The sequence below is a fragment of the Anguilla rostrata genome, chromosome 1 (genome assembly GCF_018555375.3).
Source record: "Anguilla rostrata isolate EN2019 chromosome 1, ASM1855537v3, whole genome shotgun sequence".
NCBI lineage: Eukaryota > Metazoa > Chordata > Actinopteri > Anguilliformes > Anguillidae > Anguilla > Anguilla rostrata.
The window spans coordinates 26057589-26076632 of record NC_057933.1 but is presented as its reverse complement, the minus strand read 5'-3'; the positions used below and the strand labels follow the sequence as shown (position 1 = coordinate 26076632).

The 19044-nt window shown below is 45.7% G+C and overlaps 1 protein-coding gene across 5 annotated transcripts in view; it reads left to right on the top strand.

Annotated features, from left to right (window-relative positions):
- cnsta (consortin, connexin sorting protein a) overlaps positions 1 to 19044 on the top strand; it is a 35681-nt gene that overhangs the window by 1993 nt on the left and 14644 nt on the right. The window contains exons 2-8 of one of the 5 annotated variants that reach the window (XM_064332112.1): positions 6860 to 7267; positions 9413 to 9591; positions 11927 to 11957; positions 13364 to 13450; positions 16621 to 16735; positions 17677 to 17698; positions 18756 to 18840. In XM_064332112.1, coding sequence (XP_064188182.1) covers positions 6946 to 7267; positions 9413 to 9591; positions 11927 to 11957; positions 13364 to 13450; positions 16621 to 16735; positions 17677 to 17698; positions 18756 to 18840 — 841 coding nt within the window. In that variant the 5' untranslated portion in view covers positions 6860 to 6945. Of the gene's footprint in view, positions 1 to 6856; positions 7268 to 9412; positions 9592 to 11926; positions 11958 to 13363; positions 13451 to 16620; positions 16736 to 17676; positions 17699 to 18755; positions 18841 to 19044 lie in introns of all 5 variants that reach the window. The other 4 variants (XM_064332121.1, XM_064332129.1, XM_064332102.1 and 1 more) reach the window with 4 other exon arrangements.

Genomic DNA, 19044 nt, shown 5'->3' with positions numbered 1-19044 from the left:
GGTTTTAAGTGATTTCTGTAAAGTTAACTTTGTTATGGGGTAAAAGGGTCATTGTGTGAGGAAAGGTATGTGCTACAACGTGGATACTTTAGTCTTATTTTTCAATAAATAGCCAAACACTATGTCTTTACATGAAAAGGTCTTTAAAATGGCACCTGGGTTGTGTGAAAGTGTGACTGCAGTGGGACATGCTGTGGGGGAAGAAAAAAAAACCATTTTGCTTAATTTTCTTGTCAAAACATAGTGTTGCTGTGTGTCTGATAGCGGATGTGTTATTTTAGGGGCATTCCATGTGAATTTGTACAAATTCTCTTGGAACCTGAAATTTTCCACAAATACACTCCATACAGAGGAAAGACATTAGGCCTACTCATTTTAAGATCTGGGTCAGAAATGGTTCTTGAGAAAGCAAGGCAGTTTATGTGGTCTTGAAATGTGGTCTTATAAGGATGTTCTAGGTTTCTTGGATGTGAAAAGGATTGCAGCAGTCTGGATGAGGAGAACTTTCTTCATTTCAGAGTGTGACTGTTTTAAGCTGTAGGACCCAGCTAAGCCACCATTTCCCTATACACAACCAACCAGTACAACACAGTTTTAGAACATATCAAAAGAATAAGAGCGTTTTATAAATGTTAACATTTATACTTTTATGAACAAAGTATTGCAAAGAAAGCATCCAGAATTATAATGATACCAAAATTTTCCCAGTGCAATGTAAGTTTATGGTTTAAAAATTACAGGGTCTTAATTTTTAGCACCTATAAATAACCTAAAATGGGCACTTTAATTGCAGGTTTCTAAAAAAAAGTAGTCTAAATACCCAAATGCCCTCCCTGCATTGGAATATTGTTTTTGAAAAGCATTATGCCTAAATCCTGGTCCAATTCCTTTTCATATTTTTTTAATTCAACACATCTTCCACGAAACAACTCATTACTGTAATGCATCTGCAGTTGGATTTTATGGCAGTATATGTATAATTTATATTTAAACTCTTTCATAAAGATAAAAATGTAAAATAAAATATAGGCTATTTCCTCAAAACCTTTACGATGTTATCAAGAGGGATGTAGTTTACATGTTTATGCTAAAAACTGTTCACTTTTAACATTGAATATAGCCTATATTTCACATAAAAGTATTGTGTCCAGCTCCATGTTTATCACAACCGTAATTTATTCTCAGCTTCCGGTTGAAATCATTAACGCAAGAAGATCCAAGATGGGTACAAGGACAGCATGTTCTCCTTTCTATGCCTAAATAAGTTTATTTCCTCTGTGGCCCCTCTACCCACCACCATGTTCTTTCAACACTTTAATAGCATTTAATGTTTCTCTGTTAAAATGTTAAAAATGAAATTATTTGATATATTAATATGAAGGTCTTTAAAGGCCTAGCATGTTGTTGGCAAAATATTGGCTGAATCATCACGGCATCATCAGAGCACCGTGACAGCCTGAGATGTCTCCTCGACTCTCATTTTGTCGTGTAAACAGAGGGATTTGTAGTCCTGATGTGTAGCAGAGGACCCACTACTCCAGGTCATAACATCTCTCCTGGAAAGGAAGTAACATGAGACATCTGTATAATAGGACTTCAATGCTCAACAAGTGACACAGTCTGAACGCACAAACCAGAGGTTAAAAGCCCAAGACAAGCATATCACAGCAGGGTGGTGCATGATTGGCCTATTGCATTGCCCTGGGAGGGAGGGATTCAGTCTGTTCGGTTGTCAGTTTGCTGGCTCTGCCTTTGCGTGAGGTGTACTCAGTAGGAGAACAGGCTGGGCAGTCCATATACTCATAGGAAACATTCAACATAAAATCGGTTAACAAGGGAATTAATTCTGGCCTAAGACCGTTGCCCCTCCTCGCCGCACCCCCCCACCCACCCACTTCTCAAGATAAACAGCGATGAGTACGTGAATGCATTGACGCCTTGATCTAGGACCCCAACACAATAGATTAAAAAAATTACATATTGCATGTTAACCTCCATATATAATGCTGTCTCTTATAATCCAATCCTGGCATCTTGCCCCTGCAGATGGTAAAACTCTGCATCTGCAAGGCTTCAATGTGTCAGCTGCTGTGTCCCAACATGTCATTAACTGTACTTCCTAGCTGCTTGGAAGCTGATCTAGGATGGATATAGATTTGATATCCGCCATTCGCTATGTATGCCTAGTATACATGGTTTTATATTATATAGATCTGGGGATATGTAAACTGTCAAACCTTTTGTTTACAATTAAGGCGCCAGGCTTATTTATTCTGCATAATTTTTTTACGGTTTTGAGATTGCATTTTTACAAGATGAAAAGGTTTGTCTGTCCTCATTTCCTAATGGATATCAGAGCCAAACATTGCCTATTAGTATTTTATCACCTGAAAGTACCGCCGCGGATAGACCGCGCTGGCTGCTGCAGCGCATTGTTTATCTCAGCCCCACCGTTTGGATGAATAATTTAGGCTTTTAGATTCGTTTCTGAAGGAGCAGGGAAATGACTCTCCGTTGCGTCAGAGCCGGGAAGGTAGCAGCGCGCTTTTGCGGAATTGCGTTCCCTCCTCACATCCACGGCCGCGCGCTCTCGAACAGACCCCGCGGTGCAAAGGTAAACAACTCCATTAAGATCACGCTCCTTGCTCTCGCGTAGCGTTTCACGTTTTCACTGCTCCTGTTCATTTACTTACTTCTTTTTAACCGCACGGGTGCAGTGGGTGATCGAAGCGCCGTTCCAGCTCTTCGTTTTCATTTGCGTTGTTTGTTTTTTGAAGCTCTTTCTTTTCCTAACTGGAGAGGAGACGGGCGCCCTGGGAGCGGCCGGTTCTGACCCACTTCTGAGGCTCGTCTCTCCCCGCGTGGCCAGCTGTATTATTTATGACTGTGTGAGGGGAGGGATGGTGAGCAGGCAGCCCGTGTTAACGCGTCCCGCGGGAGAAACCACAACGTACTCCAGAAAAACCTCGGTCCCCACGGAACATGGGCTTGGTGTCCGCGTGTGTTCTGTATTTGGCACATAAATCAAGAGGTTATACATGTTTTTCTGCCTTGTCCTCACAAGCTGCTGTAACAAAATACAGGCCATATTGGAGTGCAAGGTCGACTGACACTACTCGGAAGTATGAATAAGCCCTTATCCAGGCCGCCCTGTGTAGCGATGCTGGTGCTGCTCCTTCCGCAAGCCTTTGTCCAGTAATCCATTCCCGAAATTGGGGTGACCGCAAACCCTGTATCTTTCCTATACATTTAATTACGGTGTTAATTGGCCCACTGATCCTCATCAATCCAGCAATAAAGAAGACTTTTTATGGCTGGATGTATTGCCCTATTTTACAATAAAATTGCTTTGCTTTCCATGTGAATAAAAAAGTGGTGTTAACACTGGTTTTCAGATCAATTCAAGGGAGCCTGACTCCCATCCTATGCTGGACCCAGCCTGAGTAAGACCACACAGTCTGTAGATTTAGGCCCATAACTTGTTTCTCTTGGTGCTCTTACATTTGTAGTTGCTTTCGAGGCCCCATGTTCCACGTGACCCCTATCAGCGTGTCTGGTTCCTTTTGCACTTGGGTCAAGTGTTTTACTCACCTGGGTTTATAGACTCTCTCTCATTTGCTAGGTGTAAGCTTTCAGCTGGATGAAAGCATTCTGGTGGCCTTTCCCACAGGAGGTTTCGCTGAGGGATCATAGCTCATGGCTCTGCTTCCTCCACCTGAATTGACTACAGTCGCATTATTCGCCAAAAGCATGTGACCATCAAGAGCATTATTTTAAGTTCTCCACTAGTAAAATAAATAATGCTCATAGGAAAACCTGAACATAAGATTCAGTTTTAAATTGGCTATCCTTAATTTTTCAGTTTTCATGGATTTGGCGACATCTGTGGTGACTGGTGGTTTGAAATGAAGCAATTACTAGGAACACATCGAGTGTTTATTTTTCTTAGAAGACAACCCAGTGGTAGTGTATTTTGGAGAAAGAACACTGCCTTGAGACAACAGTGTCACCTGACGTGGCAACATTGAGCAACATATAAACCCTAATTTTAAAGAAGCCTTTTGTATTTTAGGCGCTCGCTCTTTTCCGTTCGGCATGCAAGTTCCAGTGCGTGCATCATCATATTTGAAAGCTTGGCTGGGTTTCCGCACCCGACACCACCAGTGGAAAATAACATATAGAGGAGAAATTTCAGAATGCAAACACATTGAATCAGTATTGCTACAAGTGTGCCACCATAAAAAAAGGTATGGTAAATGGACTGCATTTATATGGTAAATGGACTGCATTTATATAGCGCTTTTATCCAAAGCGCTTTTTCAATTGATGCCTCTCATTCGCCAGAGCAGTTAGGGGTTAGGTGTCTTGCTCAAGGACACTTCGACATGCCCAGGGCGGGGTTTGAACCGGCAACCCTCCGACTGCCAGACAATCGGTCTTACCTCCTGAGCTATGTCGCCCCTGTATCAAATATACCATTTTTTAATATGATAAAATGAAGGATTGTGACTTTAAGCAGTCTGCTCATTTGTGTGCATGCACACTGTTGTGCTTTTGGCCGAGTAATTCCTTTGGGATGTGGTGGGTTTAAGCCGGCCGGGGACTCTCAGGTTACCTCTAAATTGGTTGCTCCTAGCGATGCACCTGGGGATCGTGACCTGACTTCCAATGAGAGCTGCATCTCTTCTGATTGGTGTTTGCTCTCCTGTAGTACACCGTGGCCTATAGGGAGTAAAACAGTCCCTGGCTCAAGAGTAAGTGCATCACAGAAGTTGCATGTGCATCGGCTGTACATAGTAGCCTACTCCTTGCTTGAGATGTACGTGACAGTGTTTCTAGTCTGTGAACTGGGAAACTGCAGTTGGATATGTCAGAAAATGACCAAAAAAAAAAGGCATCTTCACTGGCTCCCTTGGTATTGTAATTAAAATGACTACTAATTAAACCGCTAATTAAAATGTCTGTGGCTGCACCGCTAATGAAATGTGCCTCTGCCTGCTTGGTAGATTGAAACACAAATATTAGACGTGTGAAGTTTTACGATAACCCTGGGCCCAGATTATTTGATCTGCTGTGCATGTCAGACTGCGGAAGCCGTGTTGCCAAACCAACGCAGCTAGATTTAAATCACAGGGTGAGCAGAACCTTCGGCTACCTGGCTCGATTTTTGGGAAACGCTTGAGCAGGGCAGATTGTTCATAGTTAATAGTCATATTTTTATTATTCTTGTTACTTCTTTTGACTGCGAGCTCTTGGCCCAGGGGCCGTCGGCAGTTGCATATTCATGAGGGGGAGGAGGGCGAGCGAGCGGTGGTTTTATTGCCGTTAGCTCGCCGCCGATGAATTCTCGATCTGAAGGTCGAACGCGCGCTCGGCCAGCCGTGCCCTGAAAATCTCCCGGCCGATTTCCTCCCGGGGACCTGTTAAAGCCCTCCGTTTATGACCCGTCGTTTTTTTTTTTTTGCCCCCTCATGCAAGCTGTATTCAGCTAAATCACTCTTATGCACGGAAATAAAAGGCTAGTTTGTTAGCCCCCCTGCGACCCCCCCTCCCCCTATGCCCTCACTCATAAAACGGTGCACGGAACAGCACGACTCTCTCTCATCCGGCTGCAATATGTCCTGGAGTGCGACCCAGTGCGGTGAGGTCATCACGCTTCGTATATGCTTCAAATAACCTGGATCTTAGTAGCCTTCTTAGAAACGTTAGTAAAAGTGGCACGTGTGACCTGAGTCTTCCAGCAGCACTTAAGCCTCCTTGAGTCTCTTGTGTTTCAGCCTCTCGGTGCGTGTCTCTGCTTCAGTAGCGCAGAGGAAACGCTTCTGGCTGCAGCCCCGTGGCTTGTTTCCACTGTCAGTCCTTTGCAAGTTAAGCACGAATGGAATGGCTGAAAGCACCTCTGGTCAGGTCAGGTGCCCGGATGCGTATACAGCTTTGGACAGCGTTTGGGCCATACTTCGAGCTAAACAGAAAGCTGTCCTCTCCTTTCCAAGTGAATTCTGAGGCACCTGTTTCTCTCCGTAGAGAAACCGGACGGGAAATTCCAGTTACATGACATTCATTTAGCAGATAATCATATCTTGAGCAACTTACAGTATAGGAGAAGTAGAAGGGCGTTCATGTGATTATTATGGACAATAGAACCAGGCCAGGCTAAAAACACGCCCGGACCGTTGAGTAAAGGTGCCAAGTCATTAAAACGTTACTAGTTCTAAGTGCAAAGAGGCTAGATCCATAACAAGCACTAAGAAGAGAAACATAAAACCAGAATAATATAGCAGAAACCAATAAAAACACATTATGTAAATGAATACTAAATGAGGGAGTGCTCTGGCATTGGGATTGGAGGGAAACAAAGATACAAACTGAAGAGGTGGGTCTTTAGTCTGCGTCAGGAGATAGATGGTGATTCTGCTGTGTTGACCACTTTGGGAAGAAGGCAAGGAGTATGGCCTGCCCTGTGTGTTTATGGGGGGTGTGGGGAGGTGAGATTGGTGCTTATAAATAAATAAATAAATTTCTGTAATTTTGAGTCCGGGAAATGCCAGTTTTTTGCATTTCCATTTTGCAGAATGGAACTGAGCTTATTCCATTGAATATTTAACTCCATAACCAGCATGAATTGATTCTTCAGTTTTAAATTGTGGGTTTATGGCTAAGCTGCAGATGCAGGCACCGCTGGTCATTCGCAGCTATATAATATTCATGAATGGTTTGCCATGATGTTTAATGGTAAGAAAATGTTCCAGATGGCTTGCGGCCTCTGTGGGCCTGCAGTTCTATCCAGTCTCACCAGTTTCCCATAAAAGCAGACACCCTAAAATCAATGGTCCCCTTCTCTCTCTCTCTCTCTCAGCAGAACGGAGAGGAGTTTGGGGCGTGGCCTGTGGCAGGGGGTGTGCGGTGGGTGGAGCCGAGCTTCATGGTCGTGAGTTGGGCTGCCTCATGGATGAGGGACTGTCACGCAGCGAAGAAGTGGTGAGGCAAGTACTGGGTGGGAGCGTAGTCGGGGGCGGGGACCTGTGCAACAGCATTGGCTACGGCCCGCACAGCTCCGATGAGAACCAGAACCGCCTTCGGGACGAAGAGGTAGAAGAGGAGGGCGTGGATGGGCAGCTGCAGGGAGGACAGCAGGACTCCATGAATAACAATGAGAAAATGGACAACAGACCCTGCCCCCCAAACCTGGATGCCCAACACAAAGACTCCTCCTCAGCCAGCGCACTGCACAGCACAGACACAGGTGAAGCACACAGCACAGACCCAGGTGAAACACAAAGCACAGACACAGGTGAAGCAAATGGCACAGACACAGATGAAGCACACAGTACAGACACAGCTGAAGCGCACTGAATAGCACAGACACAGGCGAAGCGCACTGCACAGCACAGACACAGGTGACGCAAACTGCACAGCACAGTCACAGGTGATGCACATAGCACAGACACAGGTGAAGCACACAGCTAAAGCACACAGCACAGACACAGGTGAAGCACACAGCTCAGCACGCAGCACAGACACAGGTGAAGTGCACAGCATACCACAGACACAGGTGAAGCGCACAGCACAGATGCAAGTGAGACGCACAGCACAGACACAGGTGAAGCACACAGCGCAGACACAGGTGAAGTAAACACAGAGCCTGTGAGTTTCAACGCGCTCTGCTCGCACACATGCTCTGTCCTCAATTTAAAATAAGGTATTAATCGTTAGGAAATATGTTATCTAGTATTCCATTGACACCTTATCAAACAAGCAGACCTAATAGACAGTCACTTTCTTTTTATTGGTTGCTAGTTCTGCACATTTGTTTTCCATAAAGTTTTACGTAGCGAGCTTACATTGTCATAGTCATGTGATCGTAATGAGTTAAAACAAAAATGCAGTTCAGAATTTTGATATTCACATGACTGGTTATCTTTACTACTAGTTTTCTTGCTGATAAATTACCACAGCTGCAGCAGCATCACACTGGTCACTGTCATATCTGTCAAGTCTTCCTGAGTCTTAGATAGAAACGTGTTCCTTCTGGGAAGCCATGGATTAAAATAGAAGTAACTTATCAATAAAATGTTTTTTTTTTTTAATTACACTAGTGAATATCACACCAAACGGGATCAAAACTTCTGTTGCGCGGCCCGAAATAAATGTAATTGCATAGCTGCTCAGTTTTTGGTCGCTAGAAGCCGTTAACTTATTGAAAATGAACACAAACTTTTGCAGTGCCGTTTGTTTAGCCGCAAGTTAATGGTCTTTAGTCTCAGTGATTTGGCGATGTTTGAAACGCAGCAGGTGAGCAAAGCAGAGCGAGTTCAGCGAGTGAGCGGAGCGAGTCGAAAGTCTGCTCGCATCGTTCAGAACGTCGTGCATGTGCTGTGCTCTACTCACATACTCGGAGTACACGGCATAGATATAAATGAAGAAAATGGCACAGACACGAGTGAAGCATGCAGTACAGACACAGGAGAAGCACACCGCACAGACACAAGTTAAGCACGCGGTACAGACGCTGGTATAGCTCACGGTACAGACGCTGGTAATGTACGTAGCAAGAAGTGACACAGGTGAAGTGCAAGTGTGTGTTCTCCGGTTCTTGTACGTCTTGTATGAATATTCTCTGCGTGTGTAACTGTCTGTGTGTGTGTGCGTGCTCGTGCGTTTGTGCACGAGTCACTCAGTCAGCTGGCTGTAGCCTCCCTCCCTGTGTCTGAGGCAGCCCTACGGGAGCACGTGCTAACTCCTGTTAATCGCTCCGCTGATCTGATCTGCTCCCTGCCGATTGGCCCAGCCCGCTAAGCAGGAGCGTGACCGTTTCGGTCGCCCCCTAAGGGAGCTGGAGCACAGGGCTGGAACAGAGGAGCAGTCCTCGCCGTCGAGCGCTTATCTTCCTGTTCCGTCGTCTGCGTTCGGTCGTCAGGAGTCTGGCTTTTTCTGGTGTGCTGTCCTGTGCCGTGACGCAAGGCAAATCACAGCTAGCGGAAGCGTAGCGAGGGAAACCGAGTCGTTATTTTGAACCCTTTGGTGTTCTCGCAAGAGTTCCATCGTTGCCAGGCAACACAAAGGGCCCTCGGAGGTCTGGGGCGGTTGGGGCGTACAGTCGACAGGGTAGAAAAGGTTCAGGTATGTTATTTTGCTTTGAAGATCTACAATTAAGAGGCGGTGCAAGAATCATCTACAAATTATACAATTTTCAGAAACTCCCAAAAAAAAAAAACCCTGAACCTTTTATTCGTTGTTGGGTTAAGGGCCAGTGACAATACTTAGATCTGAATGAGAAATCTTAAAGTGTGAAAACAGTCAAAAATGTTTTTGCACTGGAAGCTCGTGTGGTAAAAGGGTCTTGTGTGAAAGTTAGCGTGAATATTTAATGCACAGTTTGTTGTGTTTTAGAATGGCTGTCTTGTATTTCCAGGTGTGCCTGGGGACTGTCCTTCTGTGTGTCCATTGACTGGTTCCTCCAACCCTCTAGGAGACAAAGCAGAGGGTTCCCCCAAAAGTGCCCCTGCCCCTGATCCCTCCTTGCTGCTAGCCTTGTTACGGGAGCTGCAGGAAGATGGTGACCATCCCCGGCTCCCCCAACAGCTGCACCAGGTCCGTACTGCACATGCCCGGAAACTCCGTTCAAAACCCGCATTCAGCCAGTCACTAGAACTCTGTTCAAAACCCACATTCATATCCTATCAGTAGAACTCCATTTAAAACCCACATTCACACCCTGTCAATAAAACTCCATTCAAACCCACATTCACACCCTGTCAGTAGAACTCCATTCAAAACTCACATTCACACCCTGTCAGTAGAACTCCATTCAAGACCTACATTTACAGCCGGCCTTACTGCCTGCTAGTTGAGACCTGCAGTTAGAGCCTGCCAGTGAGGCGTGATGTAAGCAGTACTGTTTGGTCTAGAAGGTGCATCATTGGGTAGCCTATGATAAAGTTCATGTCTGGGTCATGCTATCCATGTAGCCTGTAGGCTAATGCATTCCAAATGGAGGAGCCAGGAAAAAATGTATCTCCACTGCACCTCAGGAATGCTATTTGGAAATAGTAGGGGCTATATGCTATTGGAGACAAAATAGTATCCAAGAAGACGGTTGCCTGCAATGTGTGCAAGCACTAACTGCCCTACTAACCCTTCAAATACACTTTTTCTCTCTCCTCCAAAGGAGATTGGTCGGTTTAGTTTAAGGAAGCCATGGCGTTGTTGTGAATTAATGATGGACTCATGCAGTATCATTTTTTCTTTCTTTTGAGTAACTGTTTATCTAACTGAGAGATTTTATTGCTGTGAACGGCATTATGTCTTCCATGGTTTTATTTAGTATGTGTGCACGAGAGTATATGTGCATGTGTGTTTGGACATGCCATTTTGCATGGTTGGCATTCAGGTCAAAGTTACATGAGTTAGTTTTCTGAGCCATGCACTATTCCTGTTCATGAACAAAAGGGCATTGAGAAATGGCTCTGCAATGTGCGCCATATGTGTAGGAGGGGGAGTGCACTGAAACGCCACAGCATACTATCAGCCTGAAATGTTTCATGATCTTTTTGATACTGATAAATGTCTCCACACATCACGAACAACATATCTGTCCTCTGCCAAAGTTGGACTGAGATACTGATCTCATTTTTGAGAACAGGTGTAAATAGGCTTGTGGCAGGTGGCATCTGACCAGTGAGTCTCTGCTGACGATCTTCCCGTGGTCAACAGGGGGTGCCTTCTTATCTTCTCTTTTTAAATCATCTAAATATTTAACTGGTGGATATTTCATTCACACCCACTAATATTTAACCACCTAATCTGCGACAACGCATTTTCGTGACGCAGTTACTCTCCCATCTTCCTTTTAGCCTAGTCTCGTTTTTAATGTCTTTCCGTTGCAGATATTTAACAGTCCATTTGCTTCCTGCTTGTGCTTCCTGAGGGATTAGAAACAGCGCGGTGTTTAGCAGGTTATTGTAATGGCTAACACAAATGAGACCGAACAATAGGAAAGGCGAAGACAGGCAGCCAGGAGCAACACGCAGGACGTCAAGCCTTATTCTCTGTCTCCTCCACTGTGTGGTGTTTCCACGGGGACCGAGATCATGATGTCAAAACAAGGTCACACCCACATGGGGGAGGGGGGGGGGGGGGGTTGGTGGACAGTGGGGCTGTGCAGCCTATTGATCCACAAGTGGTTAATAAAAATAAATTAATTATGAATTAGACAAACACATTTTTATTTATAATTTCAGGAACCTAGAAAAACACCATTTGAGAGATGACATGGAGAATTTTGTTAATTGAAGGCGATTGTGGCGGACACTGACTGTCACCACCACTTTGGGCGTGGCCTTGTTATAACCATCAATACAGTCGTTCCTCTTCTCCTTTAGCATGTGTGCACGTAGGAACAGGGGAAATGAGAGAAAGATGTATGGCTGGAGAAGTGCCTGAAGGTTCTGACCCTCGTTTGCCCTTTGTGCTAGAAATGGGGGGTAGGGAAGAGGTTATGTTTTCAAACAAATTCACCTAGGCACATGCCTAGATCCTAATGAAACTCGTATTTTCTTATTAACCTTAATCACTAAAGGGAAGGGCTGTTTTTTAAAAATTGTGTGTTCACCTCCCACTTTTGTTTTAGCACATGTATGTGCTTGTGTGCTTGTCCGCATGTACTTGTGCGTGCGTGTATTTGTGTGTGTGTGTCTGTGTGCGTGTGTTCTTGTGCCCTGTGAGTGTGAGCTTCTGCGTGCAGGTATGCATATTTCTTTGTGTGAGTGCATGATTGTGTGTGTGTTTGTATTTATCTTGAGTGGGGGTTTTTAAAGCTGCGTAGTCCAGTCTCTCATTGTGTGGGGGCAGAGTTTGGTGTTCAGTGCAGTATCTTATCAAAACCTCGCCGTGACTCCAACTGCTGTGTTTTTGTCTTGTTCAACAGATAGCTGAGGCCTACTTCCTTGAAGAAGATTGTATCCTTATTGTCTGCTTTACAGCAGATGTTGTGTTTTAACAGCATCCATGCTTTATCAGGAAATGAGCCACAGAGTCTTTATGTCCTCCAGATACTAAACTCCTTATTCTTGCACTGACAGTGCTGTCGCCGTACAGTTGAAGCCAAAACATTCCAGTTTCATGCATCTGCTGAACGTTCATTAAGAGGCATAGCCATGTACTGTGCAGAGAAAATGGACATTCTTTACAATAATATAGAAACCAGAACCCCCCAATAGCTAATAAGCAGAGATTACAGCAGAATGGCAGGAGCTGACTATCACAGTTCGGATTTCACACCTTGTTTGCGCATGGAAATATACAGGCCATCTTTAGCAAGCTTTTGTAGATGCTTACATCACTGGAAGACTATTGACCCCAGAGGTGAAAGCCTCCAGTTCAGTGGCCATTGTCCTGCTGTCCCCACCTAGTGTGACTTGCACTTTTAGTTATGCTAAGACTACTTAATATGCTTCGGAGGTTTGAAGCCATTAGTGCTTCTTCAGAAAAGAATATTGCTTATTCAGCTCAGGCCAGGAGCAGTGGATGGAGACGGTGCTTTGATTTTTGGGACAACTGGTCATCGTAAAGCTGAGGGCATCCATATCCAGCAGTTCTGGACGGAGAACCCAGGAAGACACTTAAGTTGCTTCTGAGCCAGCACTGACCTGGATAGGATAAAGGTACCTTCACACTTAGCACTATAACTATAAACGATAACAACCGCTACAACGATACTGAGCTTCTCAAGCATACAGCCTATAATGGTATTGTTCCACAATGTTCCACTGTATCGTTCTGTGAAGCATAATTTTTTTTCTGTGAAGCGGGACAGTGGGATGTCTGTCATTGAAAGATACAGCGCAAGGATCTTTCACTTTTTATTGGCTGAAGGTGCTTTACAGTTGTGTCTGCATGAAGAAAATCACTGAGAGCAATCCCAATTTATAGTTATCTATAGTTATATAGTTATCTTTTTGGCTGCATTGACATTGTTACATTACATATGCATTCTGTTTTCTTCAGTCAAGTTCATTGCATATATCATCATAGTTACCATTCTTCATGTGAAGGTATCTTAAGGTAGGTTCTACTTTATTAATCCCAGTTTGCTACAAAATACTACCTTGGCCAAAAGACTGAAAAAATATATTAAGAAAAGGAATTTTATGCACTATTTTCACCTTGGCTCCTGGAACAGATGCCTGAAACGCTCATAAAGTAGAATTTAAAATCACATATTGCACTTCACCAACCTCCATTGGTATGAACATGGAAGTAAATGCGTAGTAAAAATGCAGAAGTAGCCATTATCCTCCGAGGTCTCCTGAGTTCAGTTTCGATGGCGCAAGAGGCTTCTTCCTTGACCCCGCCCCTTGCCCAGACGAGCAGGCGCTGCAGTTCGTCCAGCTGGAGAGGCTGTACCAGGAGCGGCTGCTGTCCAACCTCGCCGCCCTGCAGGATCACTGGGGTAATGCGCCGTTCCCGTCCCCGCCCCCCTTTGCCTCTCAGAATGTGTTCCGCCCTGTGACACTCCTCCCTTTGACACTGCCAGATGATTTCACTTCCCAGGGCACCAACCACACCCTCGTGTTTGAATAGAAATACAGAACAGGGTAAAATTAGACTTGTAAACATATCAGTCTTTTACATACATGTGTGACAAGTAGTACAGCGAAGACAGAAATGCCTGGGGGGTGTAACGGTTCACGCTGAGCCACAGCGCACGTGCCGAAGGTTTCAGTGTGCAGTTCCCACAGGTATTATTATACAGTCGTTCATTTATTTAACATTTTCCCACCCTATTCCTCCCTGATTTGGAATGGCCAATCACGCTGGCACTGCGATGCCCATCACAACCTCTGTTTGGGGAGCGCAGACAGCATGCGCTCTCCTGCAAAGCGTGTGATGTCACCACTTTTTTTAAACCGCGGACTACAAGTCAGGCTCACACGCAAGGCGGTTGTAGATGCTTGATGCACAGTTCAACCGGTGAACCGCGGACCCCTCATCAAGCAGCAGGCGACACCGGTGCACAATGATGCGTTGTCATTCTGGCTGACTGAAGCCTGTCCTCTCTAGCCAGCATTAGAGCCAGTTATGTGTTGCCCTCCAGGGCTTCCACAGTTGGTGCTGGCAAGGCACTTTTTGTTTTTTTGCTGCTACCTTGTTCATACACGCTCACTTTTACTACACTTTACTACACGCCTATTTTATTTTATCAGCTTTAAAACCCATAAGTGGTTTGCAGTTTGGTTACTATCAGATTGGCTGTTAATAATTGAGATGGCCTATCTATATATTTAGCTAACTACTTTCTAAAACTATCATTTTAATTGAGTCAAAATGCCAGTAAGAAGCAGGTTTTATATATATATATGCATTTTTTTGAAGGACAAATTTCTATTTCTAACTATATTTTTAACAGTACCTGTTATAATTAGGACAGACCGGGGCACGACCGGTTTTAGGTTTTAGCTTATTAAAAAAAATATATATACACAATATATACATACATTTTCGTGCAGAAATGGCCTGTATTCTGTAAAAGCATATGGAACGTGCCATTACAATATGGTGAATATCTCTGAAGACATGGATAAGAGCGAGTGCTCCTCGTAGCTTATGTAGGACAGAATGAGTGCATGGTACACATGGAATATACAACAATGTTTGCAAAGTTATTGTGGCTGTGTTTGTAATGGGCAGGGGCACGTTGTAACACAGTGTTACAACGTACCCCACACTATGGTAGTTGTACTCCTGCATGGCTCACAGTTTCTGCTTACTCGTGTCACATGTCAGGAATAGACTTATAACCCGCAAGCCAGTGATTTAAATGACACACTGTGTATTTGGAATCTGTGGTGTACACACATCATTAATTAATAAAAAAATAAAACACTTTGGAAAAACATTTACTTGTATTGTGCTAAAAAAAACTGTGTTGTTAATAACTGTTGACGAAGCTTTTAAATCAACCTGCCACTCACACATGAGAAGTGCCTTGCTAAAAGAGTAAGTGAAAACAATACATTGTTCTTGCTCAGGTGCAACTGTTAGCATCCCCATGTTTCAACATGCCCCACGTTAGTTTGTGCCTCTGTCTCACATTTTTAAAAATACTAGCAGTTTGTAAACATTAGCAGTAAATGTTGCCACAACAGAGAGGTCTGGTAAAAAATCTTGTGCAGCCACACCATTTCCAACAAGAGGTTTCTGTGAAAAAAGAAGGTACATAGCTTATATTTATTCAGGAGCTATCAAACCTTGAATACGCACTATACAGTGAATTCAAAGCTAGCAACTGTCAAGTAAATGATTGGCCAGCAAAGTGTTGAGTTATCCTCCGGTGTGTGAGTGCATGTGTGTGAAACACGGCGGAACATACTGAGATAGAAATATTATTTTGAGCCAGTCATGCATAGAGAACATTTATATTATTTAAATCATATAGTACTTCCATGGAGTGTCTGCAGAAGTGTATGGTTTCTGACTTTTTCTGTCAGTGTGCTGTTTTTTTTGGACACATTGTGATTGTTCAAAAGGGCCCTCAGCAATAAATGTTCTTTTTTTCCATTGGTCTTTATTCAAAAGCACAGTACGAACTGAACCATGACTCAGAATCCAATAATCAAAATGAAATGTGCCATTGGTGAACCGTTACAGCCCCACAGATGACTCAGCGTTTAAGTGCTGACCAACAGCGGCTATCGCACAAAATCAAATCTAACGCACCTGCTCACTGCGTAAACTCACGTTCACACAGCGAGCAACTCGGTTGATGGGTTGCTCAAGTGTACTAGGCTGAGGGAGGGGCAGGATCCTCTTTGTGGTCTCGTGCAGCTACATATTATTCAAGGGAAATAACGGCATCATCAAAGACGTATACTTGCCATACAGCCACATATCATCTCCTTTAGCTTTTTTAGTTATGTCAGGACACTGATACGTATTATTTATTACTGCTATCTCACTAGCCATGTATCGCCTTACCTCTATCACTAGTTAGCCACCTAGCTAGCGAGCTCTCTATCCCTCTCACTAGCTAGCTGCCTAGCTAGTGATCTCTCTATCTCTTGCATTAGCTAGCTAGCAACTGTCGTCCAAGCTTCATTTGTCCCTGTACAGGGCGCTTGTCCCTGTACTCTTTTTTAAAAAACTCTGGGTGTGATTGTACCATAATAAGGTGTTCCTCCATTTGCCCTCACTGAGCGGAACAATTATTCATGAAATGGTATCATATCGGTTGGAAAAATGCCTGTGAAAAGATAAACCGTGGGCAACATTTTTCTGACAACTTTGGTTGCTCAGTTGCCCAGTTGCTTGTCGTCACTCAGCTGCATAGAGAATGAATGGACTTCTGACAACTGGTCAACCCAGTTGCTCGCTGTGTGAACGCAGGGTAAGAGTCACAGGAGAGGATCCTGTTCTGGCTGCTGGCCTGTTGGTGAAAGCCTCTTTCAGAGAGCGTTGCGCATCGGTGATTTTCTCATATTAATAAACGGAGTGCTGTCGGCTCCTCTGGCTCTTGGCTGTTGCGGCTGGGGTCTACCGGGGGGGCTGTAACCGGCTGCACACTAAGCTCATCCCTGCCCCTCCCCCCCCTTCCCTGCCTTGCTGACGTACTCTCTGTTCCAGAGTCCAGATGGAACGCAGGCCGCCAGGGCGAGAGCCAGCCCCAGGGACGGGCCTGCACTGATCTGAGGTCAGCTCAGCTGGAGACCCTGAGCCTGATCTGCAGGACACACCAGCGGTGAGGAGAGAGCACCGTACACATACACGCGTTCCCCTCCATACAAGTGCAGCTGCGTATAGAGGGGTACAGGTGCACTGCAGGACTGGTGTAGTATAGAGAGGTACAGGTGCACTGCAGGACTGGTGTAGTATAGAGAGGTACAGGTGCACTGCAGGACAGGTGTAGTATAGAGAGGTACAGGTGCACTGCAGGACTGGTGTAGTATAGAGAGGTACAGGTGCACAGCAGGAGCAAGACTGGTGTAGTATAGAAAGGTGCAGGTGCACTGCAGGAGCAGGACTGGTATAGTATAGAGAGGTACAGGTGCACTTCAGGACTGGTGTAGTATAGAGAGGTACAGGTGCACTGCAGGGCAGGAGTAGTATAAAGATGTACAGGTGCACTACAGGACTGCTTTAGTATAGAGAGGTACAGGTATGCTGCAGGACAGGTGTAGTATAGAGAGGTACAGGTGCACAGAACTACATTACTATTTTGAGTAATTATCTGCACTGCTTCTGCCATGCTCAGCTTAACAAGACCTTGAACAAGCTCCATAAATGTATGAATAACATAGAAAGCTTTGTATACTTCAAATGTCATTAAGTGGCAAGTCATTTGTTTAACGGTGATGCGATGTTCTCACTGGCCGTCTCACCGCTGGGCCCTGTGAGACGCGCTGTGATGGCTCGAACATATGGCCCGCTGCTGCGCTTTCAGCAACTTGAGACCAGCGCTAGAGTTTCAGCGCGGGAAATGTGCCGCACTAATATTAGATTGCCTGGGAGCGGGGGGCGACCTTAACCATCACCCCGTCCCCCGTCCCCTTCCCCGCGCCACCGCCGCCGACCCAACCAGGGATCTGCTGGATCCTGCTGTAGCCTGACTGCTGACTGAAAATTGTCTCTCTCTCTCTCTCTCTCTCTCTCTCTCTGTATCTCTCTGTCGCTCTCTCTCAGACCTTCGCTCAGTGTGGAGAAGGTAGGCAGCCATGCGTCGCCTTTTCTCCGTGTGCTTTGACGCGTCTGTTTCTTTGTGTGCGTACGTTCGTACGTGTGTGTGCGTGCGCGCACGCATGTGCTTGTGTGTGTGTGCGCATGTGTTTGTGCATATGCGTGCACGTGTGTGTGTGTGTGTGCATGTGTATGTGCATGTGTGCGCGGGTGTGTGCGTGTGTGTGCACGTGCATTTGTGTGTGTGTGTGTATGTGTGCGCGCGTGTGGGTCTGCCTGACTAAAAGCACTTGTCTGTTTGAGAGCGCTAGAGCCTGTGTGTATGTGCTTGACCGTGTGTACGCGTGTGTGGGTCTGCCTGACTAAAAGCACTGGTCTGTTTGAGAGCGCTAGAGTGTGTGTGTATGTGCTTGACCGTGTGTACGCGTGTGTGTGGGTCTGCCTGACTAAAAGCACTGGTCTGTTTGAGAGCGCTAGAGCGTGTGTGTATGTGTGTGCGCGTGTGCATGTGTGTGTATGTGCATTTGTGTGTGTGTGTGCATGTGTGTGTGTGTATGTGTGTGCGCGCGTGTGGGTCTGCCTGACTAAAAGCACTGGTCTGTTTGAGAGCGCTAGAGTGTGTGTGTGTATGTGCTTGACCGTGTGTACGCGTGTGTGGGTCTGCCTGACTAAAAGCACTGGTCTGTTTGAGAGCGCTAGAGTGTGTGTGTATGTGCTTGACCGTGTGTACGCGTGTGTGTGGGTCTGCCTGACTAAAAGCACTGGTCTGTTTGAGAGCGCTAGAGTGTGTGTGTATGTGCTTGACCGTGTGTACGCGTGTGTGTGGGTCTGCCTGACTAAAAGCACTGGTCTGTTTGAGAGCGCTATAGTGTGTGTGTATGTGCTTGACCGTGTGTACGCGTGTGTGTGGGTCTGCCTGACTCGTCTGTTTGAGAGCGCTAGAGTGTGTGTGTATGTGCTTGACCGTGTGTACGCGTGTGTGTGGGTCTGTCTCACTAAAAGCACTCGTCTGTTTGAGAGCGCCTGTGTGGGGGGGGTGTGCGCATGCATGCGCTGACAGTTTCACTTCTGTGTCCCTCCCACAGCGTTCGGCCGTGGACAAAGCGCCGAAAAGCAGAACTCGGACCGGGGAAGAGACGGCGGACGGCACCTTGCTTCCATGCAGCGCGCGTGAGTTACCCCCCCCTCGCTGCTCCTCCTGCGTGGCCTTCGAGGCTTTCGCCTCGCTGTCTCCGGGGATGGAGGTCGGCCAGTCAGCCAGACGATACTCCAGGGGTGTTACCCGGGGGGAATCGATGCCTTTAGCATTCCGTGTGTGCGCGCCGAGTGCATGCTGTACCGGGGAGCTGGCAGAGTTCTCGCCTCAGAGCAAAC